Source organism: Rhododendron vialii, chromosome 3a (genome assembly GCF_030253575.1).
Source record: "Rhododendron vialii isolate Sample 1 chromosome 3a, ASM3025357v1".
NCBI lineage: Eukaryota > Viridiplantae > Streptophyta > Magnoliopsida > Ericales > Ericaceae > Rhododendron > Rhododendron vialii.
Genome location: NC_080559.1, coordinates 25765758 through 25787641, shown reverse-complemented (window position 1 = coordinate 25787641; position 21884 = coordinate 25765758). Strand labels below are relative to the sequence as shown.

Sequence of the window (21884 nt, the reverse complement as noted above, 5' to 3'; positions counted from 1 at the left end):
GAAAAAAGAAGTGGTTTCTAATTAATTATGGTGAGTGATGTTTAGTAGCAATTATTCAATATTTTTGGGCACTGCCGTGTAGTGCCACACCACACAATCTAGTGCCACAGAGCACTCCCTATAGGCTGCTGGTAATATGCGCTGCCCTATAGTGCCACAGGCTGGTAGCTGCCCTGTAGTGCCACAGGCTGGTAGCATGCACGGCAGTAGCATGCACTGCCGTGTAGTGCCACACAATCTGGAGTGCCACAGAGCACTCTCTATAGGCAGCACTACAATCTGGAGTGCCACAGAGCACTCCTTATAGGCTGGTAGTAGCTCGTAATCATAATCTTGTGCACTCCCTATTCAAATCTTGCATGTGCACTCCCTACTGGCTGGTAGTACGCGCCATTCGTAGTCATAATCTTGTTCTCTGTCTTCTTCGATGGAATCCCTTTTCTTCTAGGAAGTTAATCCACTAATTGGACTCACTCTCACATAATGGTACGTACCGGTTATTACGGACCAGAGTTTTTAGATTCAAATACAAGTCTTCAGAAGTTGATTAATCAAGCAAACATGTATTGAAACGTTTAGCAAACATGTATTGAAACGTACGCTTGATGCTACGCTTAGTTATATGAATGATGGTTCTCTAGCTGTAGAGAATTTTTGGGCCTTTTTAATGGAGTACTAAATTTCTCTATTTCACTTCGTCACGAAGTTGGAATATTCCTAGCTACCTCATCGCCATTACTCCATCCTGATCCTGCAGCCATGCGACCGCAGTAGTGCATTTTTATTCCTGCATATTATTCGATAAAAATGTGCAACGCTAAGGCATCTTGACATTTTTGGAAGACTGGATCTTAAACTCTCCTGGCTTTCAAAACTCAATACCCGTCCCCTTTCATCGTCGACCCATTTCCATGGGATTCGGCTACTGTAGAGATCAGAGTCGGTGCACTTCAATCTCGACGGTTCAATCTCGACCATTTAGCTCGAGTGTGGTTCAATCAATCTCGACCTAAAAATCTTGACCATTTAGCTCGAGTGGGGTTCAATCTCGATCATTTAGCTCGAGTGCAATATGAGATGAGTTCAATCTCGAGCTAAAGAAGAGTCGGTGACAGTTCAATCTCGACCATTTAGCTCGAGATGTCTTCAATCTCGAGCTAAAGAAGAGCGAGATGAGTTCAATCTCGAGCTAAAGAAGACTCGGTGCAATTCGGGATGAGTTCAATCTCGAGCTAAAGAAGAGTCGGTTCAATTCAATCTCGATCATTGGACTGTCGGTGCAATTCAATATTGACCATTTAGAAGAGTCGGTTCAATTCAATCTCAATCATTGAACTGTCGGTGCAATTCAATATCGACCATTTAGCTCGATAATTAGAAGAATCTCACCAATTAGCTCAATAATTAGAAGAGCCGGGTGCAATTCAATCTCGATCATTTAGCTCAATAATTAGAAGAATCTCGACCAATTAGCTCGATAATTAGAAGAGCCGGTACAGTTTAATCTCGATCATTTAGTTTGATAATTAATGGTCTAGAACTTAGGACTGTAGATCAGAAGTTGGTGTAGTTCAATCTCGACTATTTAGTTCGATAACTAACTCTTGACCTTTTAGCTCGATAATTAATTGATGCAGAAAAAATAATGGCGCAACAAGAATCGAAGAGTTATTTTTATCTTGTCTTGTAATTTCTAGTCTAAGTATTCATTCACACAATTTCTGGTGTCATTTGTTGGTTCAAGGAGTCATGTAGTCAAGTCTTTGTTTTTATTTAATTTTAGCTTTGAAAATGCAAGTATCTTTTCTTATTCTTGGAGGATTGTTCCAAGTAGTCTATAAATTCTATTGCTATGAATGAAATGAGAAAGTTTTGAGTGTTGAATTAAAATAGCCTTTGGCTTGTGAGAAGATAATTCTTCTTGTAACTCTTATCCTTCGGTGGATTCCGATAGGTAGCGAGTTTCCCGTTTCTGTATCTTTTAGGTGGATTTCTTCGAGTGGTAAGTGGTTCCCTAGCCCTGTATTCTTAGTTAAATCCTCAGATGGTGATATCTTATCCCGTTGGTTCCCTAACTTGGGGGTGAGCGACTATCCCCTTATCCCTTTTTACCTTACTTCCGTCCCATTTGGAAAATCCACCATCATTAATGCTCAAGAAAGTACTTATATTATCTGTAGGATATCTCAACCATTTAGCTCGATAATTAATGGTCTAGAAAGTATTTATCATATATATATATATATATATATATATATATATGTATGTGTGTGTGTGTGTGTAAGACTAGCCGGTGCACTTCTATCTCGACCATTTTTTTTTTTGGTCAAGCTGAAAATCAGAATCTCGACCATTTAGCCTGATAATTAATGGTTTAGAAAGTACTTAGTTTATCTGTCGGATATGTTGACCATTTAGCTCGACAATTAATGATCTTGAAAGTACATCTCAACCATTTAGCTCAATAATTAAATGGTCTAGAAAGTACTTATATGTAGGACATGCCGGTGCAATTCTGTGAGACCCCAAGTCTAGGCATGAGTCCCACATCGGTAGTGTACGGAAACTTGATTCCGTATATCATGAAACGCGACGAGCTATTGTATAATTTGAAAGTAACCTTTTGAGCCACGTAGTTAGGCTAAAAGTTAAGCAGGTCAGCTGGAGCGGATCGTGACAGGTGGCATCAGAGCTTGCACCAACCGGAAGTGTAGGGTGAGTCCCGAGAGGAGATGTGCTTGGATGGACCCGACAAGTGAGGAGCTTGAGGTGCTTGTCGTGCTTAAGTGGGGACTTGTCCTACATCACTTGGTGGGTGGAAGTAATGAACCTTGGGGCACAACGGGGACGTTGCGGTCCAAGTGGGGGAGATTGTGAGACCCCAAGTTTTGGCAAGAGTCCCACATCGGTAGTGTACGGAAAGTTGATTTCGTATATTATGAAACGCGACGAGCCATTGTATAACTTGATGTTAACCTTTTGAATCACGGGATTAGGCTAAGAGTTAAGCAGGTTAGCTGGTGCGGGTCGTGACAAATTCAATCTCGACCATTTAGCGTGATAATTAATGGTCTAGAAAGTACTTAGCTTATCTGTAGGACATGCCGGTGCAGTTCAATCTCGACTATTTTGCTCGGTAATTAAATCTTGACCATTTAGCTCGATAATTAATGGTCTGTACTTATCGTATATGTATGACATGCCGGTGCAGTTCAATCTCGACCATTTAGCTTGATAATCAATGGTCTAGAAAGCTTATATCTCAACCATTTAGCTCGATAATTAATGGTTACTTATCTTATATGGAAGATATTTCAATCATTTAGCTCGATAATTAATGGTCCAGCAAGATAGAAACCAAAGTATAATTTACCTTTGAGGTCCGGCCGATTCCTCAATTTCCAACATCCAAATCTACCAAATGAAGACCTGGATTTTGAAATTTACCTTGGCTTTGTGGTCCTGAATTAATATATTTCCATTCCCCGAATTAGTATACCATAAATCCATATAACGCCTAATTCAATACAATTTATTAGGAGATAAAAATAGAATATTTGCATTTCGTTACATGCCAAAAAAACTGCTTGTCATATCTTTGTTTGGTCCTGGTGAGTTGGCTATATAAGGTCCCTTCAGCAAAAGCCCAATGACCACCCACCTATCTCTTTCTTGGGAAAAAAGGAAAAGAAAATACAAATTACTTCAATCTGGTCGTGTTCATAGCATCTCACCAATTCAGATATACAATGTTGGTGATATGCCATGAACAACGATCAGTTTGTAGGAAATTTTGTTTGATGAAGTGGAATTCAGGTGAATACAAATTACTTCAATCTGGTCGTGTTCATGGCATTTCACCAATTCAGATATACGATGTTGGTGATATGCCATGAACAATGACCAATTTGTAGGAAATTTTGTTCGAATAAGAGGAATTCAGGTGAATACAAATTACTTCAATTTGATTGTGTTCACGGCATCTCACCAATTCAAATATACAATTTTGGTGATATGTCATGAACAACGACTAGTTTGTCGGAAATTTTGTTTGCAGAAGAGGAATTCAATCAATATCTATTGGTTCTTTAACGTTCAGTTACCACACAATTCCAAAGTGAACAAATGAATTACTTACTCTATAATCTGATTGTGTTCATGGCATCTCACCATTTTGAACATGTGTACATGATATGGTGGTGGTGATGTGCCATGAACAACAACCAATTTGTAGGAAATTTTCCGGATGGTGCGTCTTGATGAATTCAACCATTTTAATTAGGTCCATTAACATTCAATTAGCTAACAATTCAACGCAAAAATCCAAACAATTTAAATTTTTTCCGCCTGCTATGGAAACCGTGGGTTTTCTACCTCTGTCATTGTGGATCCCACTGCGCGTTTATTGTAGTAATCCAAACCGTTATCTTGTAGGGTACGTAGAGCAATACATCCATTCAAAGAAAAAGCTTGATTGGATCGGTATCGGCAAGTATATCAAATAAATTACTACTACAATATATAAGGGTGGTTCATGGGATTTGATCACCACTTCAAATTTATCAAATACTCCCTCCGTTCCAAAGTTTTGATCAATTTTTTAGGAATGGAACATTTTGAAAGACACCATCAGTACTCCTCAAATTATATGGATTTTCAAAAGTTACCCATGTTGTGGAAATTTTGAAATTCAACGTATTTTTTCAAATCCCTTCTGACACTACAAGAAAAATGAAAATTAGTGACGAAAAAGTGGCGACGAAATTTAATTTTGTTACTAAATGAGTATATTTGGCGACGAAAAAATAAATTCGTCACTATTTTGATAACTTTCGTGACGAAATAATTTCGTCACCAATTATGCCTGTTTAGCGACGAAAAAAATATTTTCGTCACTAAAGGTACCCATTTGGCGATAAAATACATTTTTCGTCGCCGAAAGCTTAAAAAGGTGACAAAATTATTTTTTGTCGCCAAAGATAATCATTTGGTGACAAAAAATATATTTCGTCGCCAAATGTGAGCAATTTAGTAACGAAATATTTTTTTCGTCACCAAATGCTTAACTTTGGTGACGAAAAATAATTTCGTCACCATTTTAACGCTTTCAGCGACAAAAAATATATTTCGTTGTCAAATGGGTACCTTCCGTGACGAAATTTATGAATTGCGCTTTGTCACTAAATGTATTTCGGACATAACTCTTTACTAAAATCTCCGATTGAGATAATTCAAATTGGGTTTGAACAATAACTCAATTGCCTACAACTTTCATGTTTATCAAAATTGCTAATTTTAATGTTTAAAGGTCCAAAATTACATTCGAAATATATTTTCACGTTAAACATATGTGTTATATATTAGATATTTCAAATATTTACTGAAAAGTGTGTGTAGTGCAGTTGGTTGGAGCTTGCGCGAAAAACTCAAGGGACTCGGGTTCGAAACCCAGCAGGAGCAAGAAAGATGGATTTCTTTTCCCATATGAAAACATCATTCGCAACGAAAAATTTCGTCACCGATTTCTTATATTAGTGACAAAAAATTTCGTCACCAATGTAACCCATCGGTGACGAATTTTTTCGTCGTCAAAAAGCACAATAAGTGAGGAAAAAAATTTCGTCACCAATTATTCACTTTTTGGTGACGAAATATTTCGTCATCAAAAGGCACTATAGGTGACAAAAAATAGATTTCATCACCAGGTAGGAATCCTCGACAACCTTTAGTCGACAAAATTTTTTTCGTCACCTATATTATTTGTGACGAAAAACATGCAATTTGTGACGATTTTCATTCGTCACCCAATTGAATTTTTCTTGTAGTGTGAAATTTGAATATGGAGAGGAAGCAAAAACTAAAAGTGAAATGTTTCATCATTTTTTCATTCACTATTCAAGAATAAACAAAAAAAAATGTCAGACATCTAAAAAAGAAATAACAAACCAAATTTTGGAAGGAGAACTAATTTTGCATCTGTTTAAGAGGACAGAAATGCAAGCCAATTATACGAGCATCCTCATTTGACTTTTGAAAGCCATTCAAAGATTTATAGCAGAGACGGAATTGTATATGGGCACATGGGGGCCAACGCCCCACGTTGTTTTGGGGTTTGTTTTTGTTTTTTCAAATTTTAATGTTAATATTACTTTCTTTTTCTTTTTCTTTTTTGTTAAGAACACCTATATAATATATTTTGCATTAATGGATGTAATTTAGACATTTAAATACTTTAAGAATGCATTTATTTTGGGTCCCAAAGCCCAATCTCTTATAAGTTTTTTTTTCAATTATTAATCTCATTTTCCTTTCTATCTCTATCTATTTATTACCCAAAAAACCTCCCTCAATACCTAAACCAAAAAAACTAATAGATTTTCGAACCTTGAAATTTCAAAATCTTGTTGTTAACTCGGCCCCCGCGTTCACTTTCCGTCCCTGATTTGTAGGACACATGTCAGATTAGAGAACATTCACCCCATCGTATGCTGCACCACAAATGGTAATCCAAGCCATAACAAAAACCAGCAGCCAGCTTGACCCAAGTGAATCTATACGCACCAGCAGAATTTTTACAGCAGCAGCAGCAGAAACAAACACCTTAGGACCAGAGAAGCAGCATGCAGCAGTAACATAAGAACGGGTGAAGTTGTAAATGGGCACTTTACTTAGCAGATAAGTTGTAAACACAGAACCAAATCATGCGCTTGGTACCAGCATCGAACCGATGGTGATAGCGTATGCGGGTGGTAAATGAATCCAACGGCTTAATTAGTTTCAAGTGTTGTTTAGGGTTCATTGGGAATCTGTGTGTTTGTTTGTTAGTATGTTTGTTTCCTGTCTCTTGATTTTGTGCACGTCTGCAATAATAAGCTGGTTTGGGTTCTGCAAATTGCAAAACTAAAAGGAACTGGGAAAAAAAAAAAGTGGTTTCAAATTATGGTGAGTAATGTTTGGTTAGAAGCAATTATTCAATGATTTTGGGCACCCATGTTGTGCCACACAATTCTTATCCACCACACGTATATGTGGTGTCTATATACAGAGCTAGTCTAATAGACTGTCACAAAAATGGGATTCAAATGTGTGGTAGAAAAGGGTGTTAGGGCATCACATGGTGGTTTTCCAATATGGTCAAATCATTTTTTGTAGTTAAAGACTGTGGTGCTACCGGCTGTTATGGTCCAGAGTTTTCAAATACAAGTCTTCAAATGTTGATTCAAGCAAACATGTATTGAAATACCACCTAGCTAGCTCGTCGATCGCCATTACTCCTTCCAGCCATGCATGCGGCCGCCCATGCCATTACAGACCTCAGTCTCTTCTGTATAGTATAGTCAGAAGAATCAAAGTAGAGCACTGATCGAGCACGCTGGTTTTCGTCTGTGGCGAATAATGTTATTAGATGAATTTTGGAACACTCGCTAGCTAAGTCATATTGACAATATTTTTGGAAGAATGGATCTTAAAATTTTCAGTTTGACGTACATGCAAAAATATTTGAACAAAATCATACACATCTCCTGGCTCTCTATCTCAATACACGTTCCCTTTCATTGTCATTCTGTAAACACCTCAATCTGGACCTCTGAATAATTTTTAAATTTCTCCGATGATGAAATAAGGAAAAATATACCTTCAAGACTTGGATTGTTGCTCCTTTGATACTTCTTCTCTAAACCTCAAGAAAATCCCTTTTTAAACATGTAGGGTAGCCCCCGGTTCAATTGCAAAGAGAAAAACTCGTTTGCTTGGTAAAAAATAACTTTTTCCAAGACACACTGATAGTAAAATGGGCACACATTTTAATGTATAAAACGTTTTTGAACGAAACCAATTGGGTTAGAAAGAAGACTCGACAAGCTTTCCAATGCTTTGAACCATGCTCAAATCTGAGTTCGGGAGTGTCCGGGGCGCCCCCGTGAAGTTTGGCGACACACAATACTCCGCGGTGTTTCAAAGCATCGCACAGCATTTTAGAAACGTCACGCGGCATTTCAAAAAATTCCAAAAAAATCACTCCACCGCACGAGATTTCAATATACAGCACGACATTTCTCTTTATGTCGCGCGGCGTTTTTGGAAAAAAGTTCTGACAGTTGCAGAAAGTTGTCTGTCACGCCTGCAGGGTGCAGAAAATAAATTTTATTCACCCCAGAAGCCACCTCTCCTCTTTGTAGTGTTCATCTTGGCTTTCTTACCTATAAATACACTCTCCCTCTAGTTGAGAAGTACCCCTTCAACTCCAAATAAAGTTACTTTGCCATTTTCTAGACTCTCACTCTCTCTTTCTAAAAATACCCTCATTCTTCTTCTCCTCTTAAGTTCAGTAAACTACTGATGATTTAGAAGGACATCCACCTCAAAGCATCCAAACAACCTCACATCCTTTAATCCTCATTCAAGCATTTCAAGTCCAAATCAACTTTCATTCCTCCATCTTCAAGTACATCCAAGCTTCGATCAAAAAGTATAAATAAATTTATTGGGCTAAACCACGTTTAGCTTTGAGGGGGAGCCGATCGAGGCCCTTTTCGGTTTTTCTATACCGAGTTTGGGTCTCAAACGAGCTTTATATTCAAAAAGCAAAAAAAAAAGTTTTTGTACCAGATATGCTGCATCGTGCAGCGTTTTACAACTCCGCATGGCATAATGTGTTACACCTTGCAGTATTTTATTTCTTGTACATATTCCTTCTTATGTTATTCTGTTTAGTCTGTTTACTACTTTTATGTGCGGCTACATTTCAAAATCAAGTTTTATATTAAAAGTCATCTTTTTGACTTTATTAAATCTTTCAACATTTCAAAAAGCATTTAACATTGTTTTACATGATAAGATAAACAAAATAGTCTCGTAAATCATTTTTCAGAAATTCGAAAAATATAACAAACTATTTTGTGGACATATGATTTGTTTTGTCATGTAAAAGCAAACTGATTATGGAATGCGTAGACAGGTGAACTGCACGGTGTTTTAGTTACACCGTGCGATGTATCCGGTCCGTCGCACGACGTTTCACATGATATTGGCAGACTGCTGTAATGCTGTTATTTCATTTTCTGTACATTGCTCATCCATTTCATACTGTATAGTTCGCGCCACAAGCACGCCAATGTGTTATATTTAATCCTGTGTTCCTTTCCCGTACATGTTTTAAAGTTAAGTTTTTCAAATGATATTAAATCTCCCATTTAAAATGCTTAGTAGAGACCGATTGTTACCGGGTGAGTGGGGTGTTTTTTTAATAAAACCTTCTCCGCTCGTAACGTGGCCTCCGGATCCAAAATCTCGACGTTTTTCGCTAGACCAAAGCCTTTTTCTCTCAAACAAACTATCGGTTTCTCGGATCATCCATCTCAAAAATCCGGGTGACAACTCTTCGAGCGCGCGCCGGGCGGGAAGCCCACACATTCGTCAACCCATTTCCATAGGATTTGGCTTTTAACTAGTTGAACTGTAGAAGAGAGTTGGTGCACTTCAATCTCGACCGACTTTCATAGGATCCGGCTTCTTAGCAGTTGGACTGAAGAAAAGAGTTGGAGGAGAAGCGTCAGACTGTGGAGGTGGATTCCATCTCGACCGACTTTCCATAGGATCCGGCTTTCATATAAAAGGCTTCTTAGTAGTTGGACTATAGAAAAGAGTCGGTGCACTTCAATCTCGACCAACCATTGTTCGATTGTATTGTAGAGAAGAGTCGGCCTGTGGAGCTGGACTGTAGAGAAGAGTTGGATGGACCATTTTGCTCGATAATGTATTAATGATCTAGAAAGTACATCTCGACCATTTAGCTCCTCAATGGTAGGATATCTTGACCATTTAGCTCGATAATTAATGGTCTAAAAAGTACTTATCTTATATGTAGGACATGTCGGTGCAGTTCAATCTCGACCATTTTGCTCGATAATTAAATCTCGACCATTTAGCTCAATATTTAATGGTCTAGAAAGTACTTCAATCTTGACCGTTTTGCTCGATAATTAAATCTCGATCATTTAGCTCAATAATTAATGATTTAGAAAGTACTTATATGTAGGATATCTTGACCATTTAGCTTGATAATTAATGACCTAGTAAGTACATCTCAACCATTTAACTCGATAGTTAATGATCTAGAAAGTACTTATCTGATATCTAGGACATGCCGGTGCAGTTCAATCTCAACCATTTAGCTCGATGATTAAATCTCGACCATTTAGCTTGACAATCAATGGTTTAGAAATTAAGTACTTATCTTATCTGTAAGATACCTCGACCATTTAGCTCGATAATTAATGGTCTAGGAAGTACTTGTCTTACATGTAGGATATGCCGGTGCAGTTCAATCTTGACCATTTAGCTCGATAATTATATCTCGACAATTTTGCTCGAATTAATGGTTACTTAATTACCTTATATGTAAGACATCTCAACCATTTAGCTCGATAGTTAATGGTCCAGCAAGATAGAAACCAAAGTTAACCTTTGAGGTCCTATTCCTCAATTTCCAACATTCAAATATACCAAATGAAGACCTGGATTTTGAAATTTTCCCAGGCTCTGTGTTTCTGAATTAATATTTTTCCATTCCACGAATTAGTATACCTTTTATCCACATAAAGCCTAATTCAATAGGAGAATAGATTCTTTACACCGCCGGTGTAAACATTTGTTTCCTCCAAATCAATTACATTGCGCCACGTTGCAAAACAGTGATCCCAATCAATAAAACATGTCGACGTAGTGCAATATAATTGATTTAGAAAAAACAAATGTTTATACCGGCGGTATAAAGAATTTAATCTCAATTTGATAGTACAATTTATTAGGAGATAATATCGAAGATTTGCATTTCTTTACATGCCAAAAAAACAGCATGTCATATCTTTGTTTGGTCCTGGTGAGTTGCCTATATGAGGACCCTTCAGCAAAAGCCCAACCACCGCCCACCTATCTCTTTCTTGAGGAAAAAAAAAAAAGAAAAAAGAAAATACAATCCGACATTGGCATGTCTCTCTCGATCGTTCAATGATTGCATTCCAATGTGAAATACAAATTACTTCAATTTGGTTGTGTTCATGGCATCTCACCTATTCAGATATAAGATGTTGGTGATATGCCATGAACAATGACCCATTTGTAGGAAATTTTGTTCAAAGAAGAGGAATTCAATCAATATCAGTTGAAGATCGTTCAATGAGTGAATCCCAAGGTGAAATACAAATTACTTCAATCTGATTGTGTTCATGGAATCTCACCAATTCAGATATACGATATTGGTGATATTCAATTGGGTTCTTTAACGTTCAGTTACGATACAATTCCAAGGTGAAATACAAATGAATTACTACAATCTAATTATGCTCATGACATCTCACCATTTCAAACATATGTACATGATTTGGTGGTGGTGATATGCCATGAACAACTGCAACCAATTTGTAGGGAATTTTTCGAATGGTGCGTTTTGATGCATTCAACTTGCAAGAAGAGGAATTCAACCATTTAATTTAGGTTCTTTAACATTCAAATTCTTTCTGCCTTCTGTGGAAACAATGGGTTTTCTACCATCGCCATTGTGAGTCCCAATATGTGTTTATTGTAGTAATCCGAACCATTATCTTGTAGGGTATATAGAGTAATATATCCATGCAAAAAATACGATTGATCGGATATCGACAAAGGTGGTTCATGGCGTCTGATCACCACTTCAAATATTTCATGGTGTTGATGATATGTCATGAGCAAAAGACTAATTTGGAGAAAATTTTGCTAGAAGCCGTGGGCACCAAAACAATATTCTCTCCGTTCCAAAGTTTTGAGAGACACCATCAGTACTACTCCTCAAATTATATGGATTTTCAGAAGTTACCCATGTGGTGGAAATTTTGAAGTTCAACGTATTTTTCCATATCGCTTTTGAAGTTTGAATATGGGGAGGAAGGAAGAAATAAAAGTGAAATGTTTCTTCATTTTTTCATTGACTATTCAAAAATAAACAAAAAAATGTCCGGCATCTAAAAAAGAAATAAATAAATAAATAAACCAAATTTTGGAAGGAGTGCTAATTTTGCATCTGTTTAAGAGGACAGAAATGCAAGCCAATATTTATAAGAGCGTCCTCATTTGACTCTTGGAGGCCACACGTCAAATTAGAGAGCCCGAATTGAAATTTTATCACTTTTATTGTATTGCTAACTACCTAAAAATGTTATCGAGGTGAGAGTTGTATTTAAATGGAGCTATGGGCAAGAGAGAGAGAGAGAGATGGGCACACAACAAATTTTGGTCATTAGATAATCAAAACTAGTAATTTTTTGTCAATAATCAAATTTAGTTGTCCTCATATTTTCTCATACACCAGTATTACACAAAAACTCTCCATCTTCCATTTTCAACATGTTTCTAAGAAAATTACTTTTAAATACAGTTTTTATTTTTTTGCAAAAATACTTTTTTTCAAAATGGTTTTATTTATTAAAATTATTTTTCCCAAAACTTTTTTTTTTTTTTTGTGCAAAAACAGTTGTTTTCAAAAACTGTACTTTTGAAAGACAAAAATTCAAAAGCTTTTTTTTTGAGAACTTTTTTTTTAATCAAAATTTTCAAAAAATTATTTTCTCCTTTTCTAATAACCTATTTTTATTAGTTTGAAAACTATTTTGAAAAAATTATTTTCTATGTCACAATTTCTAAATTTTTATAAGTTGAAAAGGAGATGTGGCAAGTTTTGGTTATTAAATTTTGATTATACCATTATGGACCTCTATAATCTTTTAAATGAATAACCAAAAGATGATGTGACAACTTTTGATTATTCTACAGTGGGTGCTCTTAGTTTTCAATCTTAGGGAAACGAAGCCGCCATATATATTTCACCCATCTGATCTCAATCTAAGACAAATATGCTTATTTGAACAAGATGATCAATTTATTCATAATACTTAATTTATTTATATTCATGAAATAGCGAAAGAAATTACATAAGCATATTATTGCATGGAGCTACATTTGCAATCCACGCAATTAGTACAACATTGCAGATAAACTTAGACGTAGGCACGTTAACACATAGGCAAAATACAAATTACACAGACATCGACACGACACTTAGACGTAGGTACGTACGTTAACACGAAGGCCAAATACAAACACAGACATCGACACGACAGAGACGCATATATATATGAGGGATGCTTTTACCCATCTCCCCATTACTGATACATTACGTACTTATTAATTACCATAAAATAGTACTTTAGTTTCATAAACGGCCACTTATATTAATCTCCCATACTTAATTGTAGATAGAGATAGGACTTAGGAGTACTTAATATTGATTCCCTTATCTCTTTATCACCTTTGATCACACACTTGCATGCATGCATTTACTCCATGATATCCGTTATCCACTCGATATCCGGCCCCTCTGCCGCCGCCGCTGCCGCGGTCTCCGCGGGCTCCCACCCTCCCCACCGGAAAATCCCACTCCCATTCCCATCCCCTTCCCTTATGGTCAACCCACTCAAACTCGCCAGAAAATCCGGACTCCCGCCACCGCCACTTCTGCGGCCACGACCACCACCCACTGCAGCCCTCTCCGCCGGCACAAAGGGTATCGCTGTGGCCGATGGCACGGCTCCCACCATCGGAACTCCGCCGTCGGGCCCCAAGTCGCAAAAGCAATGGTACTTGTCGTCGTCACGCAACTCGTGGGGCGAGTGGGCGAAGAAACACACCCTGCGCTGGCAGAGCCCGCCAGCATTGCACGCGCGCGTGCGGTACTTGGTGGGGTGGAGCCAATACTCGAAGACCCCGTGGGCGTAATGGCACGCGTCCCCGCGGCGGCACACGTTGTTGCGGAAGTCCGGGCAGGCCACCGCTTCGTAGTGGTACCGCCGCGGGTCCCTGCGACGGGCCTTCTCGCCGCGGTGCGCGAACGGACACTGGGTCCAGTCGTGGCTCCGCAACCTGGGGCACCGCTTGACCTTGAACCCGTACATCCGGAACTCGTCGGACGAGTATATCGGCTCGTCGAACAGGTCCGGGTAGTAGTGGGTTGGGGCGATCAGGGCCAGCTCCTGCTCAGACAACTCGTAGTAGGCCTGATTGTTTGAGTTCAACATTCTGCTTATCATATCGAAATCTCTTCTCATTTTTTTTTCCCCTCAAATTTCGAATAAAAAAATCATGCAGGAAAATTTCACAGTTTTCTATGAAAATGTAGGGCTTAATAGAGTATGTTTAGGAGGAGTGAGAGTGAATTTGGAGAGAGAGAAAACCCATGACTGTGAGTGACAGAAACAGGTGTCTTGGGAGGGGAGTGTGAAGAAAGCTAATGGAGGGGCATGGGAATTTATAGTTTGGGAAATTAACTCGACCAGGGTTAAAAGCTGACGTGGGTTTGTTTATTTTTTTGGGGAGAGAGAAAACATTGACCTTTCAGTTGATAGTAACGGACGTCTAGTGGGGTTTCTCTGAGGCATGAGGCCACATAAACTTGTGGTGTGGTCGGGAAGGATACAATCACATGCATGCAGATTGAAAATACATGCAAGCAATGCTACACTGCCTACGCATATAACTCCGGACACGACTATACCTAGAATCATTCAATACAAATGGGTCCATATGTATCGAACAATTTCAGACACAATTATATCTTAAGTTTGTATTTTTAAAGTTGTGCGTGTAGATTTTTCGTTCGAATGCCCCTCCCCCTTTTGGGAATAATTGCCTACCCGATCCGTAATTGTGTGTGTGGAATTTCTTCTCGTTTGTGAGGCTTCTATAACTCATGTGTGGGTGTGTTTGGTTGTTTTCTACAGTGCTCTATCTGTTTGGAGCGGTGGGTCTAGTTGGAGTTGGATGTAGTATTTGAACTGCATACCCTCTTGTTTGGTTTTTTGATCCCTTGTTTAGGGATGAAATTTCCTCTTAATGTACTGTTTCTTGGATCTATAATATCATATGTTATCATTTTGGCAAAAATAAAACTGTAGACAAATGATCACTTATTAGCAATTTGATAGTGCGATAACACCAAATTATAGAGAAGCAAAATACGGGTAAAGAAAGGAATTCGATCGTTTACTCTGAAGCCTGGATTTGGTCTGCAATAAGCAGTTTGTGCGATCTCAGTCATACATGCATAGAGTTTTTAACTGTTTAGATTTGTTCAAAGACTTTTTGAAAAGAATTTATTCTTGCCGGAAAAAGTAATACTCTTTAATAAATTCACAACCATTAATTGCTAAGATAAGAGAGTAGTTTTTGCAATTCGAATTTAGACTATAGAGAAGTTGGGACCTTAAGAAAGTTATTCAAAACTGAGTTATGGAAAGTGGTACGAAACAGTAACTCACAAAGTATGAGGATTCTTTACCAATTTATATTTCTGCAAGAGCTGTGCTACGTGCACAGCAATTTGTACACAGCAGCTGTGCACAGATCCCATTTTCTCCCGGCTCGGGTCGCACAAATATGTCGTTTAAGGCCTAAATTCTGAAGTGATTTTGGGTGTTTTGTTAACGACTCTAACGATATCGAACGAAGCTCATTTTTTACAGAGACCTTAAACGACATATTTAGAACAACATGAGCGGCTCCGATCATCTTTGTTCGACCCGAGCCGGGAGAAAATGGGATCTGTGCACAGCTGCTGTATACAAGCTGCTGTGCACATAGCTTTTTTGTTTCTGCAATCTATGTCCCCAGCATTGCTCGGTCCAAAAATATTTATATGTGCTTAATTCTATTGTTTTGCATGCAGACGGCCGGTTAATATTAATGAACCTATTCTCATTAATGTCATTTAAGCCAAACCTCAATTTAGTACTTAAATGGTATGACCTTAATTATATGGAACATGTTGTATATAGAGATCTTCATAAATGTTCTTCAAAAAAAGAAAGTTTATAAACAAAAATCGCAATTTACATGTAACCTATTCTACCCATGATACCAACCAGACGAGGTTGATCGGTATGAAGAGCCTGATCTAGGCCGATCGACTAGAACAGGTAAGAAGGACAGGAATGAGTGCCCAACCCGTGGTATATCAGGGCGGTCAACTGAAGGGCCGAGACGGACTTGATCATGTCCAACCCGGCAGAACGCACCCGACAGAACGCTTGTGACAGCACTTGTCCAGATTGGCGCCATATGTATGGTAAGTGGCAACGGTCATCCACACGGTGCCCTCCCCTACGTGTTGTTTGGCAATTGTCATGCATGCAGGTTATTTCAACAAATGGTTACGATCGAGTGTTGTCAAGCAGCACGAGCTCAACATAGGCTTTCTTGGAGCTCACATACGGTCTATGTATAAAAGGTACAATATAAATCACGAAAGGGTACGTCGTTACTAGTTATATGAGTCTTGTATGCTTTTTACCATCTTGAGTACTGAGGACTGACTTTGGCATTGGAAGACCTTCCGGCAGGAATATGGCCGAACAACACTAATTAATAGTTTGCTCATCTTACAATTTTACTCTTGAGAAGGACTACTACTGAGGCAAGATCAATATTCATAAGAGAAACAAATGATACTATTAAACCCCACAGATAGATAGAAGGATACACATAGGGCGAAGCTATTGTGGAAGTGGGTCACTTGGCCCACCATCTTAATTTCTCATGAGGAAATTTCACTAAAGATAGGTACACTACTTTTTTACACTACATTTTATGTGGGACTCATTTTGGGTCTTGCAAAAAAAAAAATTATTGATAAATTTTAAAATATTATTTTATGGGGTCCTGTAAAAAATCAACTCCAACAGATATCGATAAGTATCATTTCTAAATTTGTAGTGGTGAAACTACGCAGCTGAGCAGTTTCATCCCTACGAATCAAGAAGAAATACTTACCGATATCCGTTAGAACTGATTTTTTACAAGACTCCATAAAACAATATTTTAGAATTTATGGATATTTTTCTTGCTTTTTGTGGGATCTGAAATGGGTTCCACATAAAATGTAGTGTAACTATATAGTGTATATAACATCTCTCATGACATTTTACATGTTGAAACTAAATTTTGTTATTTTGATCCCACAAAAAACTCTTAGATTGCCCCAGTTTGCTTCGGACATCAAATAATACAGTATAAGTTTTCAAGAATTCTCTTCTCATTGCGAGTTGATAGCATTACAAATAAGACTATGATGCATCGTTTCCAATATATTCAAGTTCTCCAATATATTCAAGTTCTCATGGCCAATTATAAAACCAAAGCAGCAGAAACTATTAGTACCCCACTTAGGCCCCATTCTTCTAGGGGAAATAAGTATTTAAGTACTTATTTTTTGAATTAAATGTAATATATTATGAGAAAATGACATGTCTTGTAGGGAAAATAAGTACTTTAGCAGAACGGAGCCTAACTAAATTTTTTAGCTCGGATACAGATATATCTAGAAGTGTCCGATGCACCTGAGTCCCTAATTATCTTGTGGAAATGGAGCACATTAAACGATTCCGAACACATTGACGTCCAGATACATGCACGCAAATCTGTGCACATGGACTCTCTCCAAGAATAAACCTTCCCTTAAACTGATGTACAACTTCTAAAGCAGTGCGTACAGATGTACAAAGCAGCACGTTGCATTGGAACTAGCCGGGACCATTCTTGCACTTATCATATTTGGATCACATGAATCTCATCCCACCATTTTCATAATCCCTCCGGCTACAACACCTCGCAGATACGCCCGGCCGCAGAGGATAATCGCCCCGCTCCCTCGACCACCTGACGGCCGTTATCTCCGCCGTTACAAAACCAACGGCGGCCCCGGTAAAAAGAAGTAACGTAAACATTATCCACCCCTGAAATTTAGGTAAAATCTGCATGCGACCCCACAGGTGTTGAGCTGATTAGCAAAGTTTCTCATAAAACCGACAAATAAATGCAAAACTTTTTTTCTTTTTTTCTTACACGTGTGAGGGACCATGCAAAAGTGGGGTGACTCCTGGCCACTTTGGTTTTTTTTTTTTATTATATATTTTTGGGTTTATTTGTTTAGAAAATGGGATTTTTATTCAAAAGGGGCGAGCGTTTTCTGAAGGAGTAGGTGAGGTGAGGACAATTTAGTGAAACAAACTTGTCCTTTACTATTCCACTTTAGAAAAAAAAATAGAGAAAAAAAAAAAACCCATGTCTTTTACTACATGGAGGTTAATTGGCACGTGTGAGCAATGCTTACGCAATAAGTTGGAAATCCCTAAAAAACTGACAAAAAAGCTACGCAATGTCACAAACCACAGCCGTTGGTTTCTCTGAAAGAAAAGAAATTTGTTTTCCCCACTATTTTTGTGCGGGAAAACTCTGTAAAAAAAAATATCGAGAAAGGTGCCCGAGGACAAAAAAAAAATTCAAGCATTTTTTGAACTGCATTTTTTTTTAGAATCTTTTAAAAATACGATTTGTGATCTTTTATTTTCCTTACTCTTCTCCTAGAGAGGAATCGGAAAAGGTGGTTAAAAGAAGAGTAAAGTCCACTGAAAACAGAAAAAAAAAATTAAAAGGAAGTTGATATTTTAGACATTACAAATAGGACTTGAGACTAATGCTAAGAGAATACGGGGGTTTATATTTTTCTTTTGAATGGTGATTTATTTTTCTAATTTTTGCACGCAATTATGTTCACCGTAATATTACCTACTGAACAAAAACACCAGCTCCAGCAGTTAAAATGAGATATTGGATAGATTTGAAGTCATTATCTACTTTCTCATTAATTGCTAATAGTACCATAATTTATTGCATGTACTTGTTATGTGAATTAGCATGGACCATGCAATGATCAATTGAAGGAATCTTTCTACATAATTCTTTACTTTTTTAATCAGCCCAATGGTGGTTTCCATGTATTTTGTAGTATCATTTTCAATAAATTGGAAGCTATAAAATTTCAGAAGCAAATTTTGGGGAAATGCAACTAGGGTAATGTTGTGTGTGGGAGAGAGCTCTCCTCTACCACTAGAGTTTTATACTTGTTCAAAAAGAAAATAAATACTAGAAATAGCAAGTGCATAGAACCATTAAACAAAATATATAAATAAGATGGTTTAATTTATAGGATCTAGATCGATATAATATTCTTTCATAATTATTCAAAGAATGCATGGCAATCTCCTATTTCAACAAATGAATTGAAGGCAGAAATACTCCTTTTGATCAATTCTTTCGAATTATCAAAGACGGGCAGAACGATCGATATAGGATTTAGATTCTTGTATTCGTCTGCAGTTTTTGGAAAGAAGATGTCAAAAGCGCGCTATCGTCGATTGATTCTTTTTTCGGATTTGCTGCATATTTTGTTCTTTTAAATGTAAAATTGAAAATAAATTGAGGCATACCTTCTCTCACTCTGAAATTTAGGAGGGCCATAGTTTTGCCGTTGCTTTCTATATTCGCTTCAGTGAGATTGTTCAATCGATCGAGTAGATTTGGTAAAAGCTAGCTTAAACGGGTATTAAAGGTGACAAAGCAGAGGCGCGGTAAAAGTTTTGATGCGGAAGTTGCGAGTGATAAATTACTAGGGTTACGAAAGATTGAGAAGCTTTATATCGATCGTACATTTGCACCTGAGTTAGGGTATCAACGTGTCCAACTAACAGTTGATACCAACCCGGTTAAGCTCTTATCATGCGTGGAATAGGAGATCTTGTATGCATTTAAAGAATAGATGGAAAATCAAGCTACTCGAACTCAAAGGTGACAACGCAGAGGCGTGGTAAAGTTTTCGATGCGGCAGTTGCAAGTGGTGAATTACTAGGGTTATGAAAGATTGATAAGCTTTATATTGTACATTTGCACGGGAGTCAGGGTATCAACGTGTCAAACTAGCAGTTGATCGTATCAAAGCCGGTTAAGCTCTTATTATGGAATAGGAGATCTTTTGTGCATTTAACGAATAGATGGAAAAATCAAGCTACTCGATAACTCAAATCAAGATGTCCAAAACGAAGCTCCCTCGGAGTAGTGTGCCAAATGAAGGAAAGAACGTATCTCAGTGATCTCTTTGGAGTTTGTGATTGTTTCGAGGGGAACATTTGCAATTCACTAACATAAGTTGGACTCCTTAATTAAGACCCAGCCCGTGCCTATCCATGAATAGAAACACGAGCCCGGCTAGGCCACTCTAGGAACAATGTTTAGCTGGCTCCACTAGCTTATCAATTGTTTAGTTGGCTCCACTAACTTATCAGTACTTTTTTTTTTTAATGGAAAAAGAAGAAATTCATTGATAATAGTGATAAAATACAAAACAAACGAACCGGATATAGCCAGCGCAAAACAAAAGTAAGGAAAACCTACCTCCAACAAAATTACAAAAGCAACTAAATGAGCACAAATTGAAGAAAAATACCTCTAGTACCTGCAAAACAACTAATTCATAATAACGAGCTCAAAAAGGATACTAGTGAACCACGCGACGTTGTGGTGCAAGAAACACATGAGGATCGTTCCAACTATCCTCAATGGTGTGGGAGCGTTTGCGCTTAGGGCTTGTAGATGAGATGAAATCACGAGGATTTTGACCAGCGCCAATATCTTTAAGCCTTTTGTGTCAGCTACAAGCCTTGCGCTTGATTGGGTCATCCATTTTACAACCTCCATCGCTGGAAATTCTATTCATGAACCGCAGAGACTTGAGATACCTAGTCCTACGAATGGTTGAGCACACCGTAGGATGGCCTCCATCCACGAAATTCACGTCCCTAAAGTCCGTGATTCGCTGATCCATGAGCTTCCTCACACTAGAACTCTCAAGCATCGTGTTTGTGTTTGGCACAACATCATTGGATAGGGCATCCCCAGGATCCATTTTCGTAGGTGCCATGATTCGCTTGGACCTAAGATTTTGCGGACTTGAACCCGAATGCACCAGATGAATTTCCATTCGAGTCGGGGGCTCCACAATATTAGCACTTAAGACAATACTGTGATAGTATGGTACTCAACTATACTATACTACTATCGCATAGATTGTACAATAAGCCTTATCAACATTATCATATTGTGTAATTTTCTTTTTAATGACTTCCCTCACCTATTACTTTCCTCATTGAGAGAACTTGAGATATTTCAAAATTTCTCCCGAATTTTGACCTCAGTATCTAATAGATCCAAATTTTGGTAAATTTCAATTAGACATCTAGACTATTTAGGCATTATTCAATTACCCCGGTTCAATTTGTTGATGAATTATGCTGATTTTGACTAACAGCTCCGTTAAGTCTAAAAAATGGCTCCGTATTTTCAACACATGGTAAGGCAAACAAATGGCTCCTTATTTTCGACACATGGTACCACGTACAACATAGATTTGGAAAAACCATACTCGATTTATAAACGACCTCACCCATGACCCAAAACGCAAACCCATTTAATGCACTACCCATAAAGCCATAACTCAAATTTGGATTGACCCGAATTCAAATATGGGTTCTTGCCCACACCAATCATCACCAGAAAATTGAAATCATGAACCCAATCCTCACAAACAACCAAACCCTATCACAGCACAAACTAAATCCCCTACCTCGGTGAGGGTATTTGAATAACCCCTCAATAGTTGACATGTCTCCTTGAAGTTTTGCAAAGTCAGGGTGTCTATTAGACATTAAGATGAAAGTTTAGAGGGTATTTTGAAATTTTCCCTTTTAATCAACTTATAAGTTGCCCTACATAGTCCCGCCTATGAACTTATAGGTTGCCCTACATAATAGTCCAACCAGCATAGGTAGCTAACTGCATTCTTTTTCCGGTGCAAAGATTGCGCGACAAATTGAAGTATAATCAGTTCACCACCACATGGAGATCACGATCAACTAAAATTTTAACTCCCCTTTAAAGATGCAGGGAAAATACTTGTGCTAATATCA

At 37.9% G+C, this 21884-nt stretch overlaps 1 protein-coding gene across 1 annotated transcript; it reads right to left on the bottom strand.

Moving 5' to 3' along the window:
- Nucleotides 1-13370: 13370 nt before the first annotated feature.
- On the bottom strand, nucleotides 13371-16082 carry LOC131321280 (zinc finger CCCH domain-containing protein 54). The gene is made up of 2 exons (XM_058352278.1): nucleotides 16058-16082; nucleotides 13371-14086 (listed from the first exon to the last, which is right to left on the bottom strand). The coding sequence occupies exons 1-2, from the start codon at nucleotides 16080-16082 to the stop codon at nucleotides 13371-13373; spliced, it is 741 nt and encodes a 246-aa protein (XP_058208261.1).
- Nucleotides 16083-21884: the final 5802 nt, after the last annotated feature.